The sequence below is a fragment of the Salmo salar genome, chromosome ssa10 (assembly GCF_905237065.1).
Source record: "Salmo salar chromosome ssa10, Ssal_v3.1, whole genome shotgun sequence".
Lineage (NCBI taxonomy): Eukaryota > Metazoa > Chordata > Actinopteri > Salmoniformes > Salmonidae > Salmo > Salmo salar.
Window position 1 is genome coordinate 111,740,326 of NC_059451.1, and position 21,359 is coordinate 111,761,684.

At 42.9% G+C, this 21,359-nt stretch overlaps 2 protein-coding genes across 2 annotated transcripts in view; one reads left to right on the forward strand and one right to left on the reverse strand.

The window, feature by feature from the left end:
• LOC106561548 (cortactin-binding protein 2) overlaps window positions 1–1,316 on the forward strand; it is a 111,935-nt gene extending 110,619 nt beyond the window's left edge. Inside the window, 1 exon segment of the mRNA XM_014125626.2 lies at window positions 14–1,316. The gene's annotated coding sequence lies outside the window, so the exon portion shown is untranslated.
• Window positions 1,317–2,361: 1,045 nt separating this feature from the next.
• Window positions 2,362–21,359, reverse strand: part of LOC100136366 (cystic fibrosis transmembrane conductance regulator II) — an 81,399-nt gene continuing 62,401 nt past the window's right edge. Inside the window, 6 exon segments of the mRNA NM_001123534.1 lie at window positions 2,362–3,324; window positions 12,323–12,428; window positions 13,964–14,136; window positions 17,383–17,472; window positions 19,730–19,885; window positions 21,087–21,311. Coding sequence (NP_001117006.1) covers window positions 3,109–3,324; window positions 12,323–12,428; window positions 13,964–14,136; window positions 17,383–17,472; window positions 19,730–19,885; window positions 21,087–21,311 — 966 coding nt within the window. The 3' untranslated portion in view covers window positions 2,362–3,108.

Genomic DNA, 21,359 nt, shown 5'->3' on the forward strand with positions numbered 1-21,359 from the left:
TACCCCTTTACAGACTGGCAGCTGTCACTCCACCCCCATCCCTGCCCTAGGCAGCCCCTTGCAACAAGAGGCGATCGACGTCCTACCCATATCCCAGCTCCCTGTCTCCAGCAGCAGGTGACAGCAGCCGCGAGCCAGCAGCAGCAGTGCCTCCGCACCACGAACACCCACTACGACCACTAACCGCAACGCGAACAGAACTGAACCAAGCAGCAGCAGCAAAACAAGGCAGGCCCCAACCAGACACAACAACAACAACAACGAAAACAACCAACAACACATCTGGATCCTACACCGAGACCTGCATGAAAACAACAACAATACCAAGTACTAGATGAACCTCCTTTCTCCTCTTTTCCTCTTCCTTCACCTTCCTTCTTTCCATCCTTCCTTCCTTCCATCCTTCCCACCACTCTGCTTTGATCCCTCCATGTTGTAAAGTTAGGGTTAATGACCACCCTTTTAGTATTTGTACTTGTTATCCGTACTTGTTACACTGTATAACAATTGTGTACTTGGGGACCATAGTTTTATGATATTATACAGTATTTAAGTATTGAAAGAAGTAAAAAAAAAAAAAGAGAAATTCGCAGGGAATTATGTCAAAAGAAAAATAAGTACTTAAAACAGGTTTTACCTTTTGGGGTGAAAGAAAAGAAACAGGACATTTTTTGGTATTACGTATTTTCGAATATTCAAGTATTTTATGTTTAAATAGTTGCAAGGTTGGTTTAAATACTGTTGAAATTAATAAAGGTTTTACCAAATATTTGTAAATAAGAATGATTAGTAAAATTAATGGTATATAGATTGGTGTATGTGGTATTAAGCTTGTACAGTGAAGAACTCAAAAAGAAAAGTGGAAGAAAAAAAACCTTGTATATATGTCTGTAATAATAGGAGAATTTGGTTAATAATTTTTCACTTGTTTCAAAGTGATTGGAATGTGGCAATAAGTAAAGATAATTGCAAACACAGGACATTTTCTTTCTTTTGACTATGAACCATAAATAAATACTTTAAACTACCCAGAATTCCATCCGAGTCACGGCTCGATTCACCTTTGACCTCTAAGTGGAGCCCGATATAAATTTCAAAGCAGCACGTTTTGTTAGTTTTCTTTTCTTTCTTTTTTAAAACTTTTTATTAATTTATTTTGCGAGGGGGGGACGTGTTATTTTGAATGGCCATTGTTGATTTATGTACAGGATATATTTTAGTCAATCTTTGGTGTTCTGTATGATAGCTGTTTGAAGTTTAAAGAAATGTCCTGGTTCCTTTAAGCACAACCATTAAAACTGCACTGTCAACCCCAAGTCCTCCACCTCTTGTCTTCTTATACCAGACCACTCTCCACTGAGAATTTAAAATAAAAAAACTTGTGAAGGCTTCATAGAGCATACATAAAGTACAAGATGCTTCACAAATTATTTACAAGGGAAAGCAGTAACACTTTACTTCAAGACTGCAGGTGTAATTCTCTATAACTTGGGTCATGTTAATGGGAGAAAATCGTGGATGTTTTTTTTTTAAATACACAGAAGCCATGTTTATACCTGGTGCTAACATGGGTCCTTTGTCCTGATCTTGTCCACATTCTGATTCTGCCCACAATTCCAGAAATGTGTCTACAACACATGGTATTTAAATGCCTGTTATCCATCCACTGTGTCTGCATTGTGACCAGATATCCTGTTCCCTTCCTTTATTCAAATTTCACAGCTATTCTTTCAAAATAATATTGATTCATTGTAAGACTCATATTGATGTAATCAATCAATAGTGCCACCTGTCATTTACTTTAGAGAGTGGAATAACTATGATTTAAATGATTTCTCTGTCCAGATCTATCTACACTTGTAAGATATCCAGACACAATGTGTATCTGACTACATCCGGAGGTGGGCAGGATGATCTGATCACGATCGGATCACAATGTGTCTTTTGATTGTCTACACCTGTCTAAAAATATGGGCACAATCAGAATGAGGACAAGATCAGGACAAATGGCGCAAGTTAGAACCAGATATAAAACGGCTAGAGGGTATCCAGGACCAGAAGAAAAACACTGTCTTACCAATGACCACTCACAAACATAAAAAAAAATTGTTTTACTGGAAATATAATCAATTGAAAACAAAATATTCTTGATTCTGGAAAACAAAACACGTCATTTATACATTTTTGGACATGTGTGTCCCTTTCCTATGAATAAGAAATAGCTTTTGTTTTTTCATTTACACTGTAAAAAAATCTGCCATTGTCACAGTTAGAATTCAGTCTGACCAGTAACCACAGTAACAAAGAGGGAGCTTGACAAATCACATTTAAAAAAGCGGGTTTCTTTTTTCTTTCTTTTTTTGCATTTGATCATTTATTTTCCTTGCTATTAACCCGCCAGGCCACCATGAAAAACTAAAGAGTACCTCAGGTTTCTTTAAAGTGCATACAAATAGAAGAAATAAGGCTACTTCAGGTTAATCACTTGTCCATAGCATCACCCATCATTCTCATTCCTGTTTTGTGTATTTACAGCTTTGAATATAAGTTGCCCTGAGGCACTAACCTTAAGCATTGGGAGGGAAACATAAAACTCAGATCAGTGTCTGTGGGCAACTTCATCCTACTCTGTATTTACAGGCAGCTTTCCAATGGGGTTAGGGACCCTATACTTTTTACAATCTTGGCCAAAAAGTATGGGCTTATATTCAAACAAAACTGGCATCCCAATGTTATTAAAGTTCAACAAAACCTCCCTCTGGAAACACCTGGACAGCGTTTTTGATTGAACAGAGCCATACCTGTACCAATAAGGACCCGCCAAAGAAAGGGACAGACCACATCTCACATTCACACTGTTATCATATACACTAAAGGGAACTTGGCTCTTTCTCAGTTTGTCTTTTCACAACTCCTTACATCCTATCTCCTTATCTCCATCTCAACCATATTGGAGGACAAGGTCCAAGATCCCTCCTCCCAGGCCTACTTCTCCAATGTGTTTTGAAAAGGAGTCGAGGAGAGAGGATGCAAGGAAACTAGGAAAGTTAAATTGAGAAAGAGCATTTCAGAAGACAAAATGTCGTCCAGTTAATCCGGTGCTCCTCCTTACAGACGTGTGTCTTGGACCTCGTCCTCAGCCTCCTCTTGCAGGGCGGTGATCTTGGGCTGCTGGGATTGAGGCGGTCGCTTGCTGGAGTTGAGGCGGTGCAGGGGGAAGAGTTTGAGGCGCTCAGCAGCACTTATGGCCTGCTTCAGGTGGCTGGTCTCGTTCAAAAGCTTCTGAATGGAGTCATACCGCTTCATAGAACTGCCCTCAATCATCTGGAGGGGAGGGGGGGGGGGGGGGAGAGAGAGGGAGGGGAGGGATGAGTTGGTAGGTTCCAATGGCTACATGGGTTAGACCAGGGTTGAAAGTAGATTTCATTTCATTTTTTACAGGTACCCAAGTTCTTGCATGCATTTTTTTATACTACAAAAATAACAGGGTAGCCTACGCTGCTGACACTGACAAACATATCAATAAAAAAAAGATGTTGTCTGATCCATATAATTGCCTTACGAAAAGGGGAGATACAAATACAATATGACGTCCATCTAACCTGGAGGAGGAAATGATTGTCCAAAAACAAACAAAAGTGGCACTGACCCAATGATAAAGACAGTGAATATGCACACTCACCGGGATATTTATTTATTTAACTAGGCAAGTCAGTTAAGAACAAATATTTATTTACAATGACGGCCTACCGGATATGGACGATGCTCTCCACTGGTGCCAATAAGATACTAGGATACAGTTCGCTCAATTAGCCTAAATTAAGAATTTTTTAACTAAAAGACAGATTGGAGTCTTCATTGTTATCTCTTTATAGCAATAGCCATTTGCTTTCCAAACAGTTTTTCCGCGATTGTATTTTTAAATATTGTGATATGCCTGGCTGGGTCTTTCTGCTTACACCAACAATCGCAACTCAACAATCATCTATTTTGGTATTTGCAGCGAGAATTGCCCAAATTGCTCACCCTAATAATTTGGTCCTTTTTCCCTTCATAATTTAGCCTACTGTTCTGACTTGGTGGTGCACATGTAGCCCATAGCCTGTTTTTAAGCAATGTCATCATTGAATATTGTAGGAGCTTTCATTGTCTGCTTATATCCATTTATTTATCCTATGGTTCTGACTTGGTGTACAGGGAGAATACTGTAAGAATGGCCCATGTTCTGAATTCTGTCGCTGTACATTTAAAAAGTGGTGAACAAATAGCTATATTGACTACGTCCGTCCTAGCTCGCTCAGTGTCTTAATCGAAATTACGAATTGCCTCTTATCCACTCGTTGTCCCCTTATGCCATTGTTTGTACAATTCAATTGTCACTAGAAACCACATTTGTTTAAGAAAGTCAGCCATATCGGCTATGTTTTTTTTAAAGGCAGTAAATGAGCCTGAATTAACTGTTTCGCTGCCAGACAAGGGTCCGCTGAAAGCCAGGTGTAGAAGTGGTAAGGTTTTGGGACTCTGCTGTTGGGGCAGCTTTATGTAGGCCCTAACAGTTTGTGGGCACCGTTTGTCACCATTATAGTCGAATGAATGTATTGTTTATTGTTGTGTTGTGTACTGGCTTTTCTGGCATTCATCAAAAGAAAATGGGGGGAGTTTGCCCACCAAAATGTACATGCTAAAAGGGTCATTAGGTTTAGGTTTACACTTGAATGGATGCATCCAGTGTGTCCACAGGCGACTCGGTCTCGGCCTTGACAAAATGTAAGGGAACACCCCCCTGAAATGGATAAAAATGAATGAGATCTTATTGGCACCGTACGAAACATATACACGATGTACAATACCACTCAAATGGACGTCGTTTCATTCAAAACTGATTGCAAATGCCATATTGCAAATGTCAAGTGTCACACAGCAAAAATCCAGCACGCTCCACCGTAAATGTTCTTATTGCAAATGTAACACAAGTCAAGACCCAAGAGTAAAACTTTGAAAATGTGAAAAGAAAATCAAAAACTTATCACCCCCTTAAAAAAGTGCTTTCTGGATCATTTTTGAAATTCTTTCAATTTTTTGTCAATTACACATGTATAAGAACTGTATGAACATACTTTTGTCATATTTTATTGTCAGCATTTTTATTTTTTACTTGTCCATAAGGCATATGTTTTGTCCATTTGCAATATGATTTCACAGGAAGTCAAAAGTCAAAGTCAAAGTCAGTGAACCATTGCCAAATGCAATAAGAAATGTCCAAATGCAATATGAAAGTATTGAAAGTGCCAAATCAGGATGTTTTGTCCACTTGCAATATGATTTCATAGGAAGTCAAAAGTCAAAGTAAAAATTCAGTGAACCATTGCCAAATACCATAAGAAATGTCCAAATGCAATATGAAAGTATTGAATGTGCCAAATCAGGATGTTTTGTCCATTTTCAATATGATATCATAGGAAGTCAAAAGTCAAAGTCAAAAGTCAATTTTTTTGGCCAAATGCCATAAGAAATGTCCAAATGCAATATGAAAGTATTGAAAGTGCCAAATCAGGATGTTATGTCCATTTGCCATGTACGATCATAGAAAGTCGGTTTCCAAACCCAAAAGTCAGTGAACCATGTCCAAATGGCATTTATACTGCCCAAATGATATATAGCACTATGTTAAGCCATGAATCAACCTAGATAGTCTATTTGTCATGTATGATGAGGGAGAAGTGGGACTCTGTTGTTTTTTAACCATTTTTTGAAAAACGTCCAAAATGACCAGGGGTGCCCCCTATTGGATGGGCATGGGTGGGGGGTGCTCCCTACCCAACCATAGACCCCTTGCACCCCCCTAAAGGCATTAAAAACAATTTTAAAAATGTGCTCCTGGTAATGCGTTCCAATCACCAGGCGCACGGCTGTCCATTTGCAATATGTTTCAATGGGCATTTACCATCACGAATTTGACATGCTCAAAAATACTGCAGAAATGCTAAATTGACTGGCCTGATGAACTCGGGATGGCCGGGCAGTGATAGTGGTTCCTCTCCATCGCTCGTTGTGTTGATTTCATCATGTCCATTTGGTGATATTTTCTCACTGTTGAATCTTATTGCAAATGTACTGTCCATTTGCAATATGTTTCAATGGGCATTTAGCATCACAAATTTGAAATGCTCAAAAATACTGCAGAAATGCAAAATTGATTGGCCCGATGAACTCGGGATGGCCGGGCAGTGATTCTGGTTCCTCTCCATCGCTCGTTGGTGTTGATTTCAGAATGCCCAAAATTCACAGCTCCTTCTGTTTAAACCATAATAAAAACATAAAACACGTAGTTACGTTCTAGCTGCGGGTCCAGTTCTGACATTATGTGAAGGGCTAGCTGAGGCGACCCAAAAACCCAAGTTTCGGCTTGATAGGTCATTTGGAGCCTGAGCAGCAACCTTAATTGGTGCTGAAAATCCACATTTTCCGGGCGTTTCTACGGGGTCCTTGAATGAGCTATCGGACAGAAACTTTAGGGTCCGTCCCTATGGGCCGAGGCGGTTTCAATGCACCTAGTCTTGCGACTCTGGGACTTTTCTAAATGTCGTCATTTTCGTGATGTCAAAAGGAATTGCTGTTATTGCAAATGTACGAGGCTGTTTCTCGGTCTCAGAACCTTCTAGAGCCACATAACTCACCACGCACTATCGACTTGAGCTCTAGAACAGGTTTCTAAAGTTTCAGAGCTCTAGGTCTGACGGTTCTTTGACAGTTCGAACAAAGGTAACTATTGCAGGCTCTGTGTCTCTCTAAGCCCCACACTGTCACTCCATCCTTGCTGTGTGTGTGTGTGTGAGTTTTTCTTGGAAATCTGATGGGATAAATGACTGATTTACAGTTCATGAGGGTTGCCTAATCACATGTATGAAGTTTTGGAAAGATCAGATTTTTTAACCCTTTAAAACAGCCACTGTGACCCCAATTTAAGGCACTTCCGGTTAGCACAGGAAGCTAAAAGTAAACACATATCCTCATTGGGGTAGGCTTTTACAGAATCCTGAGTTTTAAGTCTTTACATTAAGAACTGACTGATTTACACAGGGTTGAATGCACTATTTATCACAAACTGCAGGTTGGGTATGGAAAAACACTTTTAGGGTGATTTTAACCACATCCGGTTGCTCCAGGAAACTTAGAATCAACACAGGTAGACCTCATAGTGGCCTGATGAATTGTCATCGAAGACAGGTTCATAAGGCATTCATAACCCACATAGGCTTCAGGTTGAATTTAGGGGAGCAGGCAATGTATTCCTATGGGGAGAGAAGTCATTGCAAACTGGATGTAAACACCTTCTTTTCACTGTTAACTTGTTATGGATAGGGGGCAGTATTTTCACGGCCGGATAAAAAACGTACCCGATTTAATCTGATTATTACTCCTGCCCAGAAACTAGAATATGCATATAATTATTAGCTTTGGATAGAAAACACTCCAAAGTTTCTAAAACTGTTTGAATGGTGTCTGTGAGTATAACAGAACTCATTTGGCAGGCCAAAACCTGAGAAGATTCCAAACAGGAAGCGCCCTCTCTGACTATTTCTTGGCCTTCTTGATCATCTCTATCCAAAACAGGGGATCTCTGCTGTAACGTGACATTTTCTAACGCTCCCATAGGCTCTCAGAAGGCGCCAGAGCGTTGAATGATGACTTTGCAGGCCATGGCTGAAAAACAGTAGCGCATTTGGATAGTGGTCAATCTGAGAACAATGAGACTGGGGGCGCGTGCACGAGAAGACTCCATGTTTTAATTTTTTCGTCTTTGAACGAAAACAGGGTTTCCCGGTCGGAATATTATCGCTTTTTTTACGAGAAAAATCGCATAAAAATTGATTTTAAACAGCGTTTGACATGCTTCGAAGTACGGTAATGGAATATTTTGATTTTTTTTTGTCACGAAACGCGCCGGGGGCGTCACCCTTCTTTACCCTTCGGATAGTGTCTTGAACGCACGAACAAAACGCCGCTATTTGGATATAACTATGGATTATTTGGAACCAAACCAACATTTGTTATTGAAGTAGAAGTCCTGGGAGTGCATTCTGACGAAGAACAGCAAAGGTAATCCAATTTTTCTTATAGTAAATCGGAGTTTGGTGAGTACCAAACTTGGTGGGTGTCAAAATAGCTAGCCATGATGGCCAGGCTATCTACTCAGAATATTGCAAAATGTGCTTTCACCGAAAAGCTATTTTAAAATCGGACATAGCGATTGCATAAAGGAGTTCTGTATCTATAATTCTTAAAATAATTGTTATGTTTTTTGTGAACGTTTATCGTGAGTAATTTAGTAAATTCACCGGAAGTGTTCGGTGGGAATGCTAGTTCTGAACATCACATGCTAATGTAAAAAGCTGGTTTTTGATATAAATATGAACTTGATTGAACAAAACATGCATGTATTGTATAACATAATGTCCTAGGAGTGTCATCTGATGAAGATCATCAAAGGTTAGTGCTGCATTTAGCTGTGGTTTTGTTTTTTGTGACATTATATGCTAGCTTGAAAAATGGGTGTCTGATTATTTCTGGCTGGGTATGCTGACATAATCTAATGTTTTGCTTTCGCTGTAAAGCCTTTTTGAAATCGGACAGTGTGGTTAGATAAAGGAGAGTCTTGTCTGTAAAATGGTGTAAAATAGTCATATGTTTGAAAAATAGAAGTTTTGGGATTTTTGAGGAATTTGTAATTCGCGCCACGCCTATCATTGGATATTGGAGCAGGTGTTCCGCTAGCGGAACGTCTAGATGTAAGAGGTTAAGGGTTAATGCCACATGGTCAAGGTTAGGCTTGCACAGATCGGGAGGACCTCAGGAACGTTCCTGAGGTCGGATTGTGCTTCTAACCCTAACGATTCTCCCGCTGTCACCCAAAAGCACCTGAAATTTAGGGCCAGGCTTCACCGAGCGAGCTACGGTCAAGTGGGGCATCTCGTTGAACTCGGCACAGCCTAGAGATTATGGTAATGCCGTTGCAGGCTCTGTGTGCCTTTAAGCCCCGCACTGTGTCACTCCATCCTTGCTGTGTGTGTGTGTGTGTGTGTGTGAGAGCTTTTCTTTGACATCTGTTGGGAGAAATGACTGATTTACAGTTCATGAGGGTTGCCTAATCACACATATGAAGTTTTGAAGATCTGACCTTTTTAACCCTTCGAAACAGCCCCATGACACCATTTTAAGGCACTTCCAGTTGACACAGGAAGCAGAAAGTGAATTTCCTCCTTGGGGTAGGCTCTTATAGAATATTGAGTTTTAAGTCTTTACGTTAAGAACTGACTTATTTACAGAGGGTTGAATGAGTGTGTTTTATTTCAGAAAATCACAGAAATCTCGCAGAGCTCCGAAACCCGTCTTAACGGATTCGTCTGAACACGCTGCAACTGGCATTTTTTTTGAACATCACCAATTGTACATTGTACGATTTGTCTTAAATTACGATAGATAAATGTCTGGTTATTTTTTTCCTGACACCGTAGGTTCATGTACTTTGACGTGAAGCGGTCAAATTAGCGCTCTATTTTAGTTTTTGACCTTTAATCCCAGAAAAATGGCCTTAACTCAAAAAGCATTGAGGCCTCGACACCATCTTGTTCGGGGTCAACTGCCCATTATGCCAAACCTATGCTCACCAAGTTTCGTCTTCTAAGTCTTTTCCGTTTAGGAGAAACAGCCACGTCATGATTGGTGATGTTTTGTACATTTGCAATAAGATTACATTCGCCATCTGGTGGTATTTTCCAGGACAGCGGAAAAATGACAAAAATTTGAACATTTTATACAACGGAAACCGAATGGCCGAGAGACTTCGTTCGATGACTTCCCGGAAGATATGGCCCCGGTGCACGGAATTTTACAAACATTCGCGGACGTCTAGTAAGGGACCATACATTTGCAATATGGAGTTTCTCATCGATCATACAGCAAATGCCAAAATGTTCCCTTCATGTATGTAAGCGTTCTCCTCAAACCACAACGCAATTTGGAACGTATTCCAGTCAATTCACTCATTTTTCATGCAGCTGACATTCAGTAATGGTGTAATAGCTTATCGTTTTTGGGCATGTTGTATTAATTGTGATAGGCTCACCTTTTACAGGTACAGCGTACGCCCACTATTTATTTTTACGGGACATGGTACCGGGCCATACCGCATACTTTCACCCTAGGTTAGACAGTGAAAGTAAAACAGTAAAACTGCTGCCAATGTGGTACAGTGAAGGGCTAAAATGACCACACTAGTTGTGTAATGCAGGGAGAATGAATAATGCTGGTTGTGTAATGCAGGGAGAGTGTAAAAATGTTTCAGTGTCAAGCACCCAGCATCATGTCTTACAGTGCATTCAGAAAGTATTCAGACATCTTCACTTTTTACACATTTTGTTACGTTACAGCCTTATTCTATAATGGATTAAATCGTTTTTTCCCCCATCATCATTCTACACACAATACCCCATAATGAAAAAGCAAACATTTGTTTTTTGAAATTTTTGCAAATGTATACAAAAACAACAATTGAAATATCACATTTACATAAGTATTCAGACCCTTTACTCAGTACTCTGTTGAAGCACTTTTGGCAGTGATTACAGCCTCAAGTCTTCTTGGGTATGACGCTTCAAGCTTGGCACACCTGTATTTGGGGAGTTTCTCCCATTCTTCTCTGCAGATCCTCTGAAGCTCTGTCAGGTTGGCTGGGGAGTGTCACTGCACAGCTATTTTCAGGTCTCTCCAGAGATGTTCAATCGGGTTCAAGTCCTGGCTCTGGCTGGGCCACTCAAGGACATTCAGAGACTTGTCCCGAACCACTCCTGCATTGTCTTGGCTGTGTGCTTAGGGTCATTGTCCTGTTGGAAGGTAAACCTTCACCCCAGTCTGAGGTCCTGAGCGCCCTGGAGCAGGTTTTCATCAAGGATCTCTCTGTACTTTGTTCCGTTCATCTTTCTCTCGATCCTGACAAGTCTCCCAGTTCCTACCAGCTTCCGTCTGGCCACTCTACCATAAAGGCCTGATTGGTGGAGTGCTACAGAGACGGTTGTCCACAGAGGAACTCTGGTGCTCTGTCAGTGACCATCGGGTTCTTGGTCACCTCCCTGACCAAGGCCTTTCTCCCCCGATTGCTCTGTTTGGCCGGGCGGCCAGCTATAGGAAGAGTCTTGGTGGTTCCAAACTTCTTCCATTTAAGAATGATGGAGTCCACTGTGTTCTTGGGGGCCTTCAATGCTGCAGACATTTTTTGGTAACCTTCGCCAGATCTGTGCCTCGACACAATCCTGTCTCGGAGCTCAACGGACAATTCCTTCGACCTCATGGCTTGGTTTTTACTCTGATATGCACTGTCAACTGTGGGACCTTATATAGACAGGTGTGTGCCTTTCCAAATCATGTCCAATCAATTTAATTTACCACAGGTGGACTCCAATCAAGTTGTAGAAACATCTCAAGGATGATCAATGGAAACAGGATGCACCTGAACTCAATTTGGAGTCTCATAGCAAAGGGTCTGATTACTTACTTAAGGATTTTTTTTAATATACATTTGCAAACATTTCAAAAAAGTCGCTTTGTCATTATGGGGTATTGTGTGTAGATTGATGAGGAACATATTTTATTTAAGCAATTTTAGAATAAGGCTGTAAAGTAAACCAAATGTGGAAAAAGTGAATAGGTTTGAATACTTTCCGAATGCATTGTATGTCACTGTGCCTGCCTTGTCATGCTCTCTGCTTCTGTGAACACAAACACAGGTCACTTATATTTCCCAAACAAACAAACATACACACACACACACGCATGCGGCCCACACCATACCCTAAGTCCCTCAAACTCAACTCTGGACCTTGAAGCCAGTTCCATAGCTTTTTTTTCATTGTTTCCCTTTAAGCAGGAACTGATTTAGACCTGGCACACCAGATGTATGTAATTAATGATGAGGTAGAACAGAAAACCAGCAGGCTCCAGACCTCATAGGGTAAGAGTTGAATACCCCTGCCCTATGTCATGGTACACTGTTAATCAAATAAGTGATTTACTCTGAGGCTAACAAATGGCGATGCGCTGATAGAAGAATTTAATTACACTAAAATGGAGGATAAATGATTTAGCTGGTGATTGGTGCTCTATTCTCAGCTCCAACAGGGAAATACTAAAGCATTTTAATGGAAGCGATGGGGGGGGGGGTAACGAAGGGGAAAACCTCATGCTTAAAGGGGGATAGATCTTGTGTGTGTGTGTGTGTGTGTGTGTGTGTGTGTGTGTGTGTGTGTGTGTGTGTGTGTGTACTAACCAGGAAGGACTGGCACTCCAGCAGTGGTTCCACTCTGTGTTCTGACAGTATGACTGTACAGTTGGAGAAAGACTGTTTCAGCGTCTTCCTCAGGACCTGCAACGTTCTGTCAACCAGAAAAACATTTTTACACAACCATTAGACATCGTTCTTCTGTCAATCATACACAAACCAGAGTAGACAAAAAAAGAACCACAGAGTTTAACGATAGGCCTACATCACGCACACGCACACGCACACGCACAGACACACGCACAGACACACGCACAGACACAGACACAGACACAGACACAGACACACACACACACACACACACACACACACACACACACACACACACACACAGACACACACACACACTACCGTTCAAAAGTTTGGGGTAACTTAGAAATGTCATTGTTTTTGAAAGAAAAGCCAATTTTTTGTCAATTAAAATAACATCAAATTGATCAGAATTATAGTGTAGACATTGTTAATGTTGTAAATGACTATTGTAGCTGGAAACGGCAGATTTTTTTATGGAATATCTACATAGGCGTACCGAGGCCCATTATCAGCAACCATCACTCCTGTGTTCCAATGGCACGTTGTGTTAGCTAATCCAAGTTGATCATTTTTAAAGGCTAATTGATCATTAGAAAACCCTTTTGCAATTATGTTAGCACAGCTGAAAACTGTTGTTCTGATTAAAGAAGTAATAAAACTGGCCTTCTTTAGACTAGTTGAGTATCTGGAGTATCAGCATTTGTGGGTTTGATTACAGGCTCAAAATGGCAAGAAACATAGAACTTTCTTCTGAAACTCATCAGTCTATTCTTGTTCTGAGAAATGAAGGCTATTCAATGCGAGAAATTGCCAAGAAACTGAAGATCTCGTACAATGCTGTGTACTACTCCCTTCACAGAACAGCGCAAACTGTCTCTAACCAGAATATAAAGAGAAGTGGGAGGCCCCGGTGTACAACTGAGCAAGAGGACAAGTACATTAAGGTGTCTAGTTTGAGAAACAGACACCTCACAAATCCTCAACTGGCAGCTTCATTAAATAGTACACACAAAACAACCGTCTCAACGTCAACAGTGAAGAGGCGACTCCGGGGTGCTGGCCTTCTAGGCAGACTTGCAAAGAAAAAAACGTATCTCAGACTGGTCTATAAAAAGAAAAGATTAAGATGGGCAAAAGAACACAGACACTGGAAAGAGGAACTCCGCCTAGAAGGCCAGCATCCCGGAGTCGCATCTTCACTGTTGACGTTGAGACTGATGTTTTGCGGGTACTATTAAATTCAAAAACACACACTCTCTCTTTATCTCCCTTTACGTACACATTCCTCCCAGTCTCACCCTACAAACTCCTCCCTTCAGCCCACTAATGTGTACTTCCTGCTGAGGTTAAGATGAAAGCAGCAGGTTTGAAGTTGACCAGCGTCATCAGCAACCACTAATTCACTCATTACAGGCCCCATTTAGCGTAAAGACCTGTGTCGGTACGTGTGGTTACATACTGTACGTACCCACACAGCCAATGAGAGTTACGGTAAGTCCTGGAATTATCACCACATGCAGTGAGACACTCAAACACACACACATCTCAACACCACCCACGTCTCTCTCCTCCTCATCCTCCCTCCCTCCCTCTTACATGGGGTCGAGGTAGGCGCTGGGTTCGTCCAGCAGCAGTATGCGGGCCTTGCTAAGGATGGAGCGGGCCAAACACATGAGCTGCTTGTGTCCGTTACTCAGGACATAACCCCCGTCCTCCAGCTGGAAGTCCAGCTTGTCTGGGAACTGCTCTATCACTGACTTCAGACCCACCTGGACGACATATAGGAGAACAGGAAAAATCAGTCAGTCAATGAATGAATGAATCAATCAAACAAACAAACAATGAAATGTACCGACTCATTGATTCATATGTGTTATGTGTGTATCCCCTGATGAGAAGACAAAATACCCTACAAGGGACATTCGCAGGGCAGAACAGATCAGGTGACATGGAGGGTGGAGTCATTTAAATCTGATGTGGAGTTCAGGTTAATACTGTGTTTGGAAAGGTCCACCACCTTCATTTTAAAGGAGTTGAAACAAATACGGTATGTGCAATGGGCGATCTATGATGTCATGTTGCTCTCCTATACATGACATCATAGATCGTCAAACCTTCAAAAAATGAAGGTGGTGGACCTTTCAAAACACATAGTACTAACCTGAACTCCACATCAGACATGACATCAGCTATGGTCAGAGTCAAGAGAAGGAGTCTCGTGTGAGTCTCCTGGCTGTGCTTGCTATACAACCACCACTATGGTGTGTTTATGGTGGCTCCGTCAGTGCCCCGCTCCACACACATGTACACAGCAACACCTTAACATCAGCATAGCATGTTGGAATGAGGTTACTACTGTATGGTAGGAAAGGGATCAGTGTCACTCTCTGCAGTGTACAGACAGACACACAGACAAACAGACAGACAGAGTGAGTGAGGAGAAAGGTGAAGAGAGAAGAAGGACAGTGATAGAGTTGATAGGCAAAGAGAGGGCAGTTAGGGTTAGGGTTGAACCGGGTTGTGGACGTGAAGCTAGGTTTAGGATTGAACTGGGACGTGGACGTGAAACTAGGGTTAGGGTTGAGGGTTAGGGTTGAACCGGGATGTGGACGTGAAGCTAGGTTTAGGATTGAACTGGGACGTGGACGTGAAACTAGGGTTAGGGTTGAGGGTTAGGGTTGAACCGGGTTGTGGACGTGAAGCTAGGTTTAGGATTGAACTGGGACGTGGACGTGAAACTAGGGTTAGGGTTGAGGGTTAGGGTTGAACCGGGTTGTGGACGTGAAGCTAGGTTTAGGATTGAACCGGGACGTGGACGTGAAACTAGGGTTAGGATTGAGGGTTAGGGTTGAACCGGGTTGTGGACGTGAAGCTAGGTTTAGGATTGAACCGGGACGTGGACGTGAAACTAGGGTTAGGATTGAGGGTTAGGGTTGAACCGGGATGTGGACGTGAAGCTAGTGTAGGGTTGTGGTTGAAGCTAGGGTTAGGGTTGAACCGGGATGTGGACGTGAAGCTAGTGTAGGGTTGTGGTTGAAGCTAGGGTTAGGGTTGAACCGGGATGTGGACGTGAAGCTAGGGTAGGGTTGTGGTTGAAGCTAGGGTTAGGGTTGAACCGGGATGTGGACGTGAAGCTAGTGTAGGGTTGTGGTTGAAGCTAGGGTTAGGGTTGAACCGGGATGTGGACGTGAAGCTAGGGTAGGGTTGTGGTTGAAGCTAGGATTAGGGTTGAACCGGGATGCGGACGTGAAGCTAGGGTAGGGTTGTGGTTGAGGCTAGGGTTAGAGTTAAACCAGGATGTGAACATGAAGCTAGGGTTCGGGTTAAACCGGGATGTGAACATGAAGCTAGAGTTAGAGTTAAACCGGGATGTGTACATGAAGCTAGGGTTAGAGTTAAACCAGGATGTGAATATGAAGCTAGGTTTAGGGTTAAACCGGGATGTGAACATGAAGCTAGGATTAGAGTTAAACCGGGATGTGAATATGAAGCTAGGAATAGGGTTAAACCGGGATGTGAACATGAAGCTAGGTATAGAGTTAAACCGGGATGTGAATATGAAGCTAGGGTTAGGGTTAAACCGGGATGTGAACATGAAGCTAGGGTTAGGGTTGAGGGTTAGAGTTAAACCGGGATGTAAACATGAAGCTAGGGTTAGGGTTAAACCGGGATGTGAACATGAAGATAGGATTAGGGTTGAGGGTTAGGGTTGAACCGGGATGTGAATATGAAGCTAGGGTTAGGGTTAAACCGGGATGTGAACATGAAGCTAGGGTTAGAGTTGAGGGTTAGAGTTAAACCGGGATGTAAACATGAAGCTAGGGTTAGGGTTAAACCGGGATGTAAACATGAAGCTAGGGTTAGGGTTGAGGGTTAGGGTTGAACCGGGATGTGAATATGAAGCTAGTTTTAGGGTTGAGGGTTAGGGTTAAACCGGGATGTGAACATGAAGCTAGGGTTAGAGTTAAACCGGAATGTGAACATGAAGCTAGGGTTAGAGTTAAACCGGGATGTGAACATGAAGCTAGGGTTAGAGTTAAACCGGGATGTGAACATGAAGCTAGTTTTAGGGTTGAGGGTTAGGGTTAAACCGGGATGTGAACATGAAGCTAGGGTTAGAGTTAAACCGGAATGTGAACATGAAGCTAGGGTTAGAGTTAAACCGGGATGTGAACATGAAGCTAGGGTTAGAGTTAAACCGGGATGTGAACATGAAGCTAGGGTTAGAGTTAAACCGGGATGTGAACATGAAGCTAGGGTTAGGGTTGAGGGTTAGGTAAGGGGACTGAGGTCTGTTACCCACAAGGGGGACAGGGTGTACAGGCACATAGGAACTTGACCAAATAATTGTATTAATCGCTAGTTAAAAGAAAACACTTCTACAAGATGTTAAGAGTGTATGGGTGGGGGTCTCACAGAACGCTCCAAACTCCTGCCAGAATCAAAAGAGTGCTCTGTAGTGTTTATAAAGGGCCACTAGATGGCATTTTATAGCCACAGGTAGGCCCAAATGCATGAAGCTCATTACTGTACATGTTCAGGAGCTGTGTAAATATAGCCCAATATAAGGCCTTTTTGGTGGGAGAAGAGACCACCACAGAATCCAAACCTCAATATATATATATATACATGAAGCTAGGGTTAGGGTTAAACCGGGATGTGGACATGAAGCTAGGGTTAGGGTTGTGGTTGAGGCTAGGGTTAGGGTTAAACCGGGATGTGGACATGAAGCTAGGGTTAGGGTTAAACCGGGATGTGGACATGAAGCAAGGGTTAGGGTTAAACCGGGATGTGGACATGAAGCTAGGGTTAGGGTTAAACCGGGATGTGAATATGAAGCTAGGATTTGGGTTGTGGTTGGGGCTAGGGTTAGGGTTAAACCAGGATGTGAACATGAAGCTAGGGTTACGGTTGTGGTTGAGGCTAGGGTTAGGATTGAATCGGGATGTGGGCATAAAACTTGGTTTAGGGTTAGACCAGACACCAGTGTGACTAATGTTAACGTTGTGTCTCACCTCCTCAGCCACCCGCCACAGTTCCTCGTCACTGTGGCAAGCGTGCGGATCCAGGTTCATACGGAACGTTCCAGTCAGGATGAAGATTTTCTGTCAAAGAAAAGAGAAAATTGAGGAGCTGTGTGAGTTGTTTTGTTTTTCAGGGTGAGCTGTGTGAGTTGTTTTGTTTTTCAGGGTGAGTTGTGAGTTGTTTTGTTTTTCAGGGTGAGCTGTGTGAGTTGTTTTGTTTTTCAGGGTGAGTTGTGAGTTGTTTTCTTTTTCAGGGTGAGCTGAGTGAGTTCTTTTGTTTTTCAGGGTGAGCTGTGTGAGTTGTTTTGTTTTTCAGGGTGAGCTGTGTGAGTTGTTTTGTTTTTCAGGGTGAGCTGTCTGAGTTGTTTTGTTTTTCAGGGTGAGCTGTGTGAGTTGTTTTGTTTTTCAGGGTGAGCTGTGTGAGTTGTTTTGTTTTTCAGGGTGAGTTGTGTGAGTTGTTTTGTTTTTCAGGGTGAGTTGTGAGTTGTTTTGTTTTTCAGGGTGAGCTGAGTGAGTTCTTTTGTTTTTCAGGGTGAGCTGTGTGAGTTGTTTTGTTTTTCAGGGTGAGCTGTGTGAGTTGTTTTGTTTTTCAGGGTGAGCTGTGTGAGTTGTTTTGTTTTCTAGGGTGAGCTGTGTGAGTTGTTTTGTTTTTCAGGGTGAGCTGTGTGAGTTGTTTTGTTTTTCAGGGTGAGCTGTGTGAGTTGTTTTGTTTTTCAGGGTGAGTTGTGAGTTGTTTTGTTTTTCAGGGTGAGCTGAGTGAGTTATTTTGTTTTTCAGGGTGAGCTGTGTGAGTTGTTTTGTTTTTCAGGGTGAGCTGTGTGAGTTGTTTTGTTTTCTAGGGTGAGCTGTGTGACAGTTGTTCTTTGTAGCCACACTGTACTTGTTGACCAATATCGAGTTATCAACAGTACTTGAAAGTACTGATGTGTGAAATTAAGAATGGGCCACTATCAATCGGACATTGCAAGGGGCAGGGGAAAAAAATACATGTAATCCGTATGCATTTGAGGACGTTTTCCTGTGGTTAATTTTCATGCTATTTGAGGCTGTTTCGGTTGAAAAGCTTTTAAAGCTGTGCTTAATATTAGCTCTTGAGAAATACATATTTTAGCCAAGCAATAGAAAGCTGGGATCCTCCTCTTTTTAATAGAGGCCATCCAAACTCTGTTTTCACACATGATTACATGCAGTTTAGAAATGTTGTGCAATTACTGGGCTTATATACTTATTTCATTCCACGCATCAACCAGCTGTTTAAGGAGCTGGCTCTCGCTGCACAACAGGTGATATCCTGCTCAAATGCTGTATGCCAGGGCTCTCCAACCCTGTTCCTGGAGAGATACCTTCCTGACGGTTTTTGCTCCAACCTCAAGAGGTTACTGACCTGATTCAGCTTATCAACCAGCTAATTATTAGCCTCACATTTAACATGCATCCAAATGGCTGCCGTTGTGTTTGGCTTTGAGCTTGAAACAAGATCCACGACAACATGGAATGTTTTAAAATGTTATTTATGCATATTGGGTCCATTTGGGAACGGGACCTATAACTCCTATCATCTTTTATCCTCGTCCTTCCAATTATTAAAATTAAAACACGAAGTGTTTGATTTGATTGTCGATTGCATTTGCATTAATGTCAGAGTGATTTAATGGACAATAGAGCACTGAGTACCAGGCCATTAGTGACTTGAGGGCCATTAGCAAGTTTGGTAGGCTACTAACAGAAATCAGTGCCATTCATTTACAGACCATAGTTTTGGAGTAGGCCTAGTTACCGTGTCTCAACGTGGAATTTGACCGCGGTCATGAGTCGTGACCTCGGGTATGGCGGTAATACTGTTACCGTAACAACCCTAGGGACTGATGGGCGGTAATACTGTCACCTTAACAACCCTAGGGACTGATGGGCGGTAATACTGTTACCGTAACAACCCTAGGGACTGATGGGCGGTAATACTGTTACCGTAACAACCCTAGGGACTGATGGGTGGTAATACTGTCACCTTAACAACCCTAGGGACTGATGGGCAGTAATACTGTTACCGTAACAACCCTAGGGACTGATGGGCAGTAATACTGTCACCGTAACAACCCTAGGGACTGATGGGCAGTAATACTGTCACCGTAACAACCCTAGGGACTGATGGGCGGTAATACTGTTACCGTAACAACCCTAGGGACTGATGGGCAGTAATACTGTCACCTTAACAACCCTAGGGACTGATGGGCAGTAATACTGTCACCGTATCAACCCTAGGGACTGATGGTACAATAGTTGAGCTGTTTTCAGGTCCTTGAGGGGAGCTGTTTGTAACCCCATGAGGGTAAATATTTACCTGTGGCACCACTCCGAAGGCTTTTCTCCAGGTCTGTAGTGTGACAGAGTTCCAGGAGACCCCGTCAATGGAGATCTCTCCATCTGTAGAGGCCAGGCGCAGCAGGGCAGAGAGCAGGGTGCTCTTCCCTGAGCCCGTCCTCCCCAACACACCCACCTATGGACAGCAACAAATGTACACTGAGATAAGAATATGTACCATAATTAATTCAGTATATATACCCAAAATCTCCACAAGCCAGACACAGCCATTGTCTTCCTACAGGTCTCCCACTGCTCTCTCCCATTAACCTGCTCATTTTCAATAAAGATCTTGAGACAACCGTGATACTATACGCTACGTAGCATACAACATAACACTACACTGAACTGTGGGAAACTAGAAACCCTCTACTCTCCCTCAGGCCCAGAGCGTCAGTGACAATTAGGCCATTAGCAGGAAGCTTTAGCTAATGGCTAAGCAAAAGTGCTAATGGCTAGGTTAAAGTGCTAATGGCTAATCTAGGTCCAATGAGCTAGCCTCCCTCAGGTCTCGTTACCGAGAGCTCTTTCTCTGTAATTATCTCTCAAGACTCTCTCAGACGGATAGGAATGAATCTACAGTCGGTTCACCTGAGGGCAGAACAGGCCGTCCACTACATTACATTTACATTGTAGTAATTTAGCAGACACTATTATCCAGAGTGACATGTAGTGCATTCATCTTAAAATAGGTAGCACTTATAGCAAGTACATTTTCCCTCAATATAAATGTTAGCAGCAAAGTCAGTGCTAGTCTGAAAAGAAGTGCAGGTCTATTTTTTTTTAAGATGTAGGGTTTGTGACATTTTCGGAAGATGGCCAGGGACTTCGCTGTCCTGATGTTCCACCATTGGAGTGCCAGGACAGAGAAGAGCTTTGACTGGGCTGAGCGGGAGTTGACCCCACATATGGGTAGGAGCATCAGCCTCACACATGCACACACACACCCGCACCCATCCCCATCTCCACAACATCTCCACCCCCATCTCCACTCCACAACATCTCCACTCCATCTCCACCCCCATCTCCACAACATCTCCACCCCATCTCCACCCCCATCTCCACAACATCTCCACCCCCATCTCCACAACATCTCCACCCCATCTCCACCCCCATCTCCACAACATCTCCACTCCATCTCCACACCCATCTCCACTCCATCTCCACACCCATCTCCACACCCATCTCCACTCCATCTCCACCCTCATCTCCACCCTCATCTCCACCCTCATCTCCACTCCATCTCCACCCCCATCTCCGCAACATCTCCACCCCATCTCCACTCCATCTCCACCCCCATCTCCACACCCATTTCCGCCCCCATCTCCGCCACCTACACTTTGGCCTGCTTCCACGGTGAAGGACAGGTTCTGCAGCACAGAGCGTCCGGCCTCTGTATACTTGACAGTCAGCCCCTGGACATCCATGTGGCCCTGATTGGGCCAGCAGTCTTGTGCGTGGGGGTTGTCGAGGACCAGGTCTGTGACTTTACCACCACCACTGGGTCTAGGCTCCTCCTGCGGCAAGTCGATGAACTTGAAGACCCGATCTACCGATCGCATCTGCAGACGGAAAAGAGGCCACAGAGAGGTGAGGAAGGGGTAGGTGTG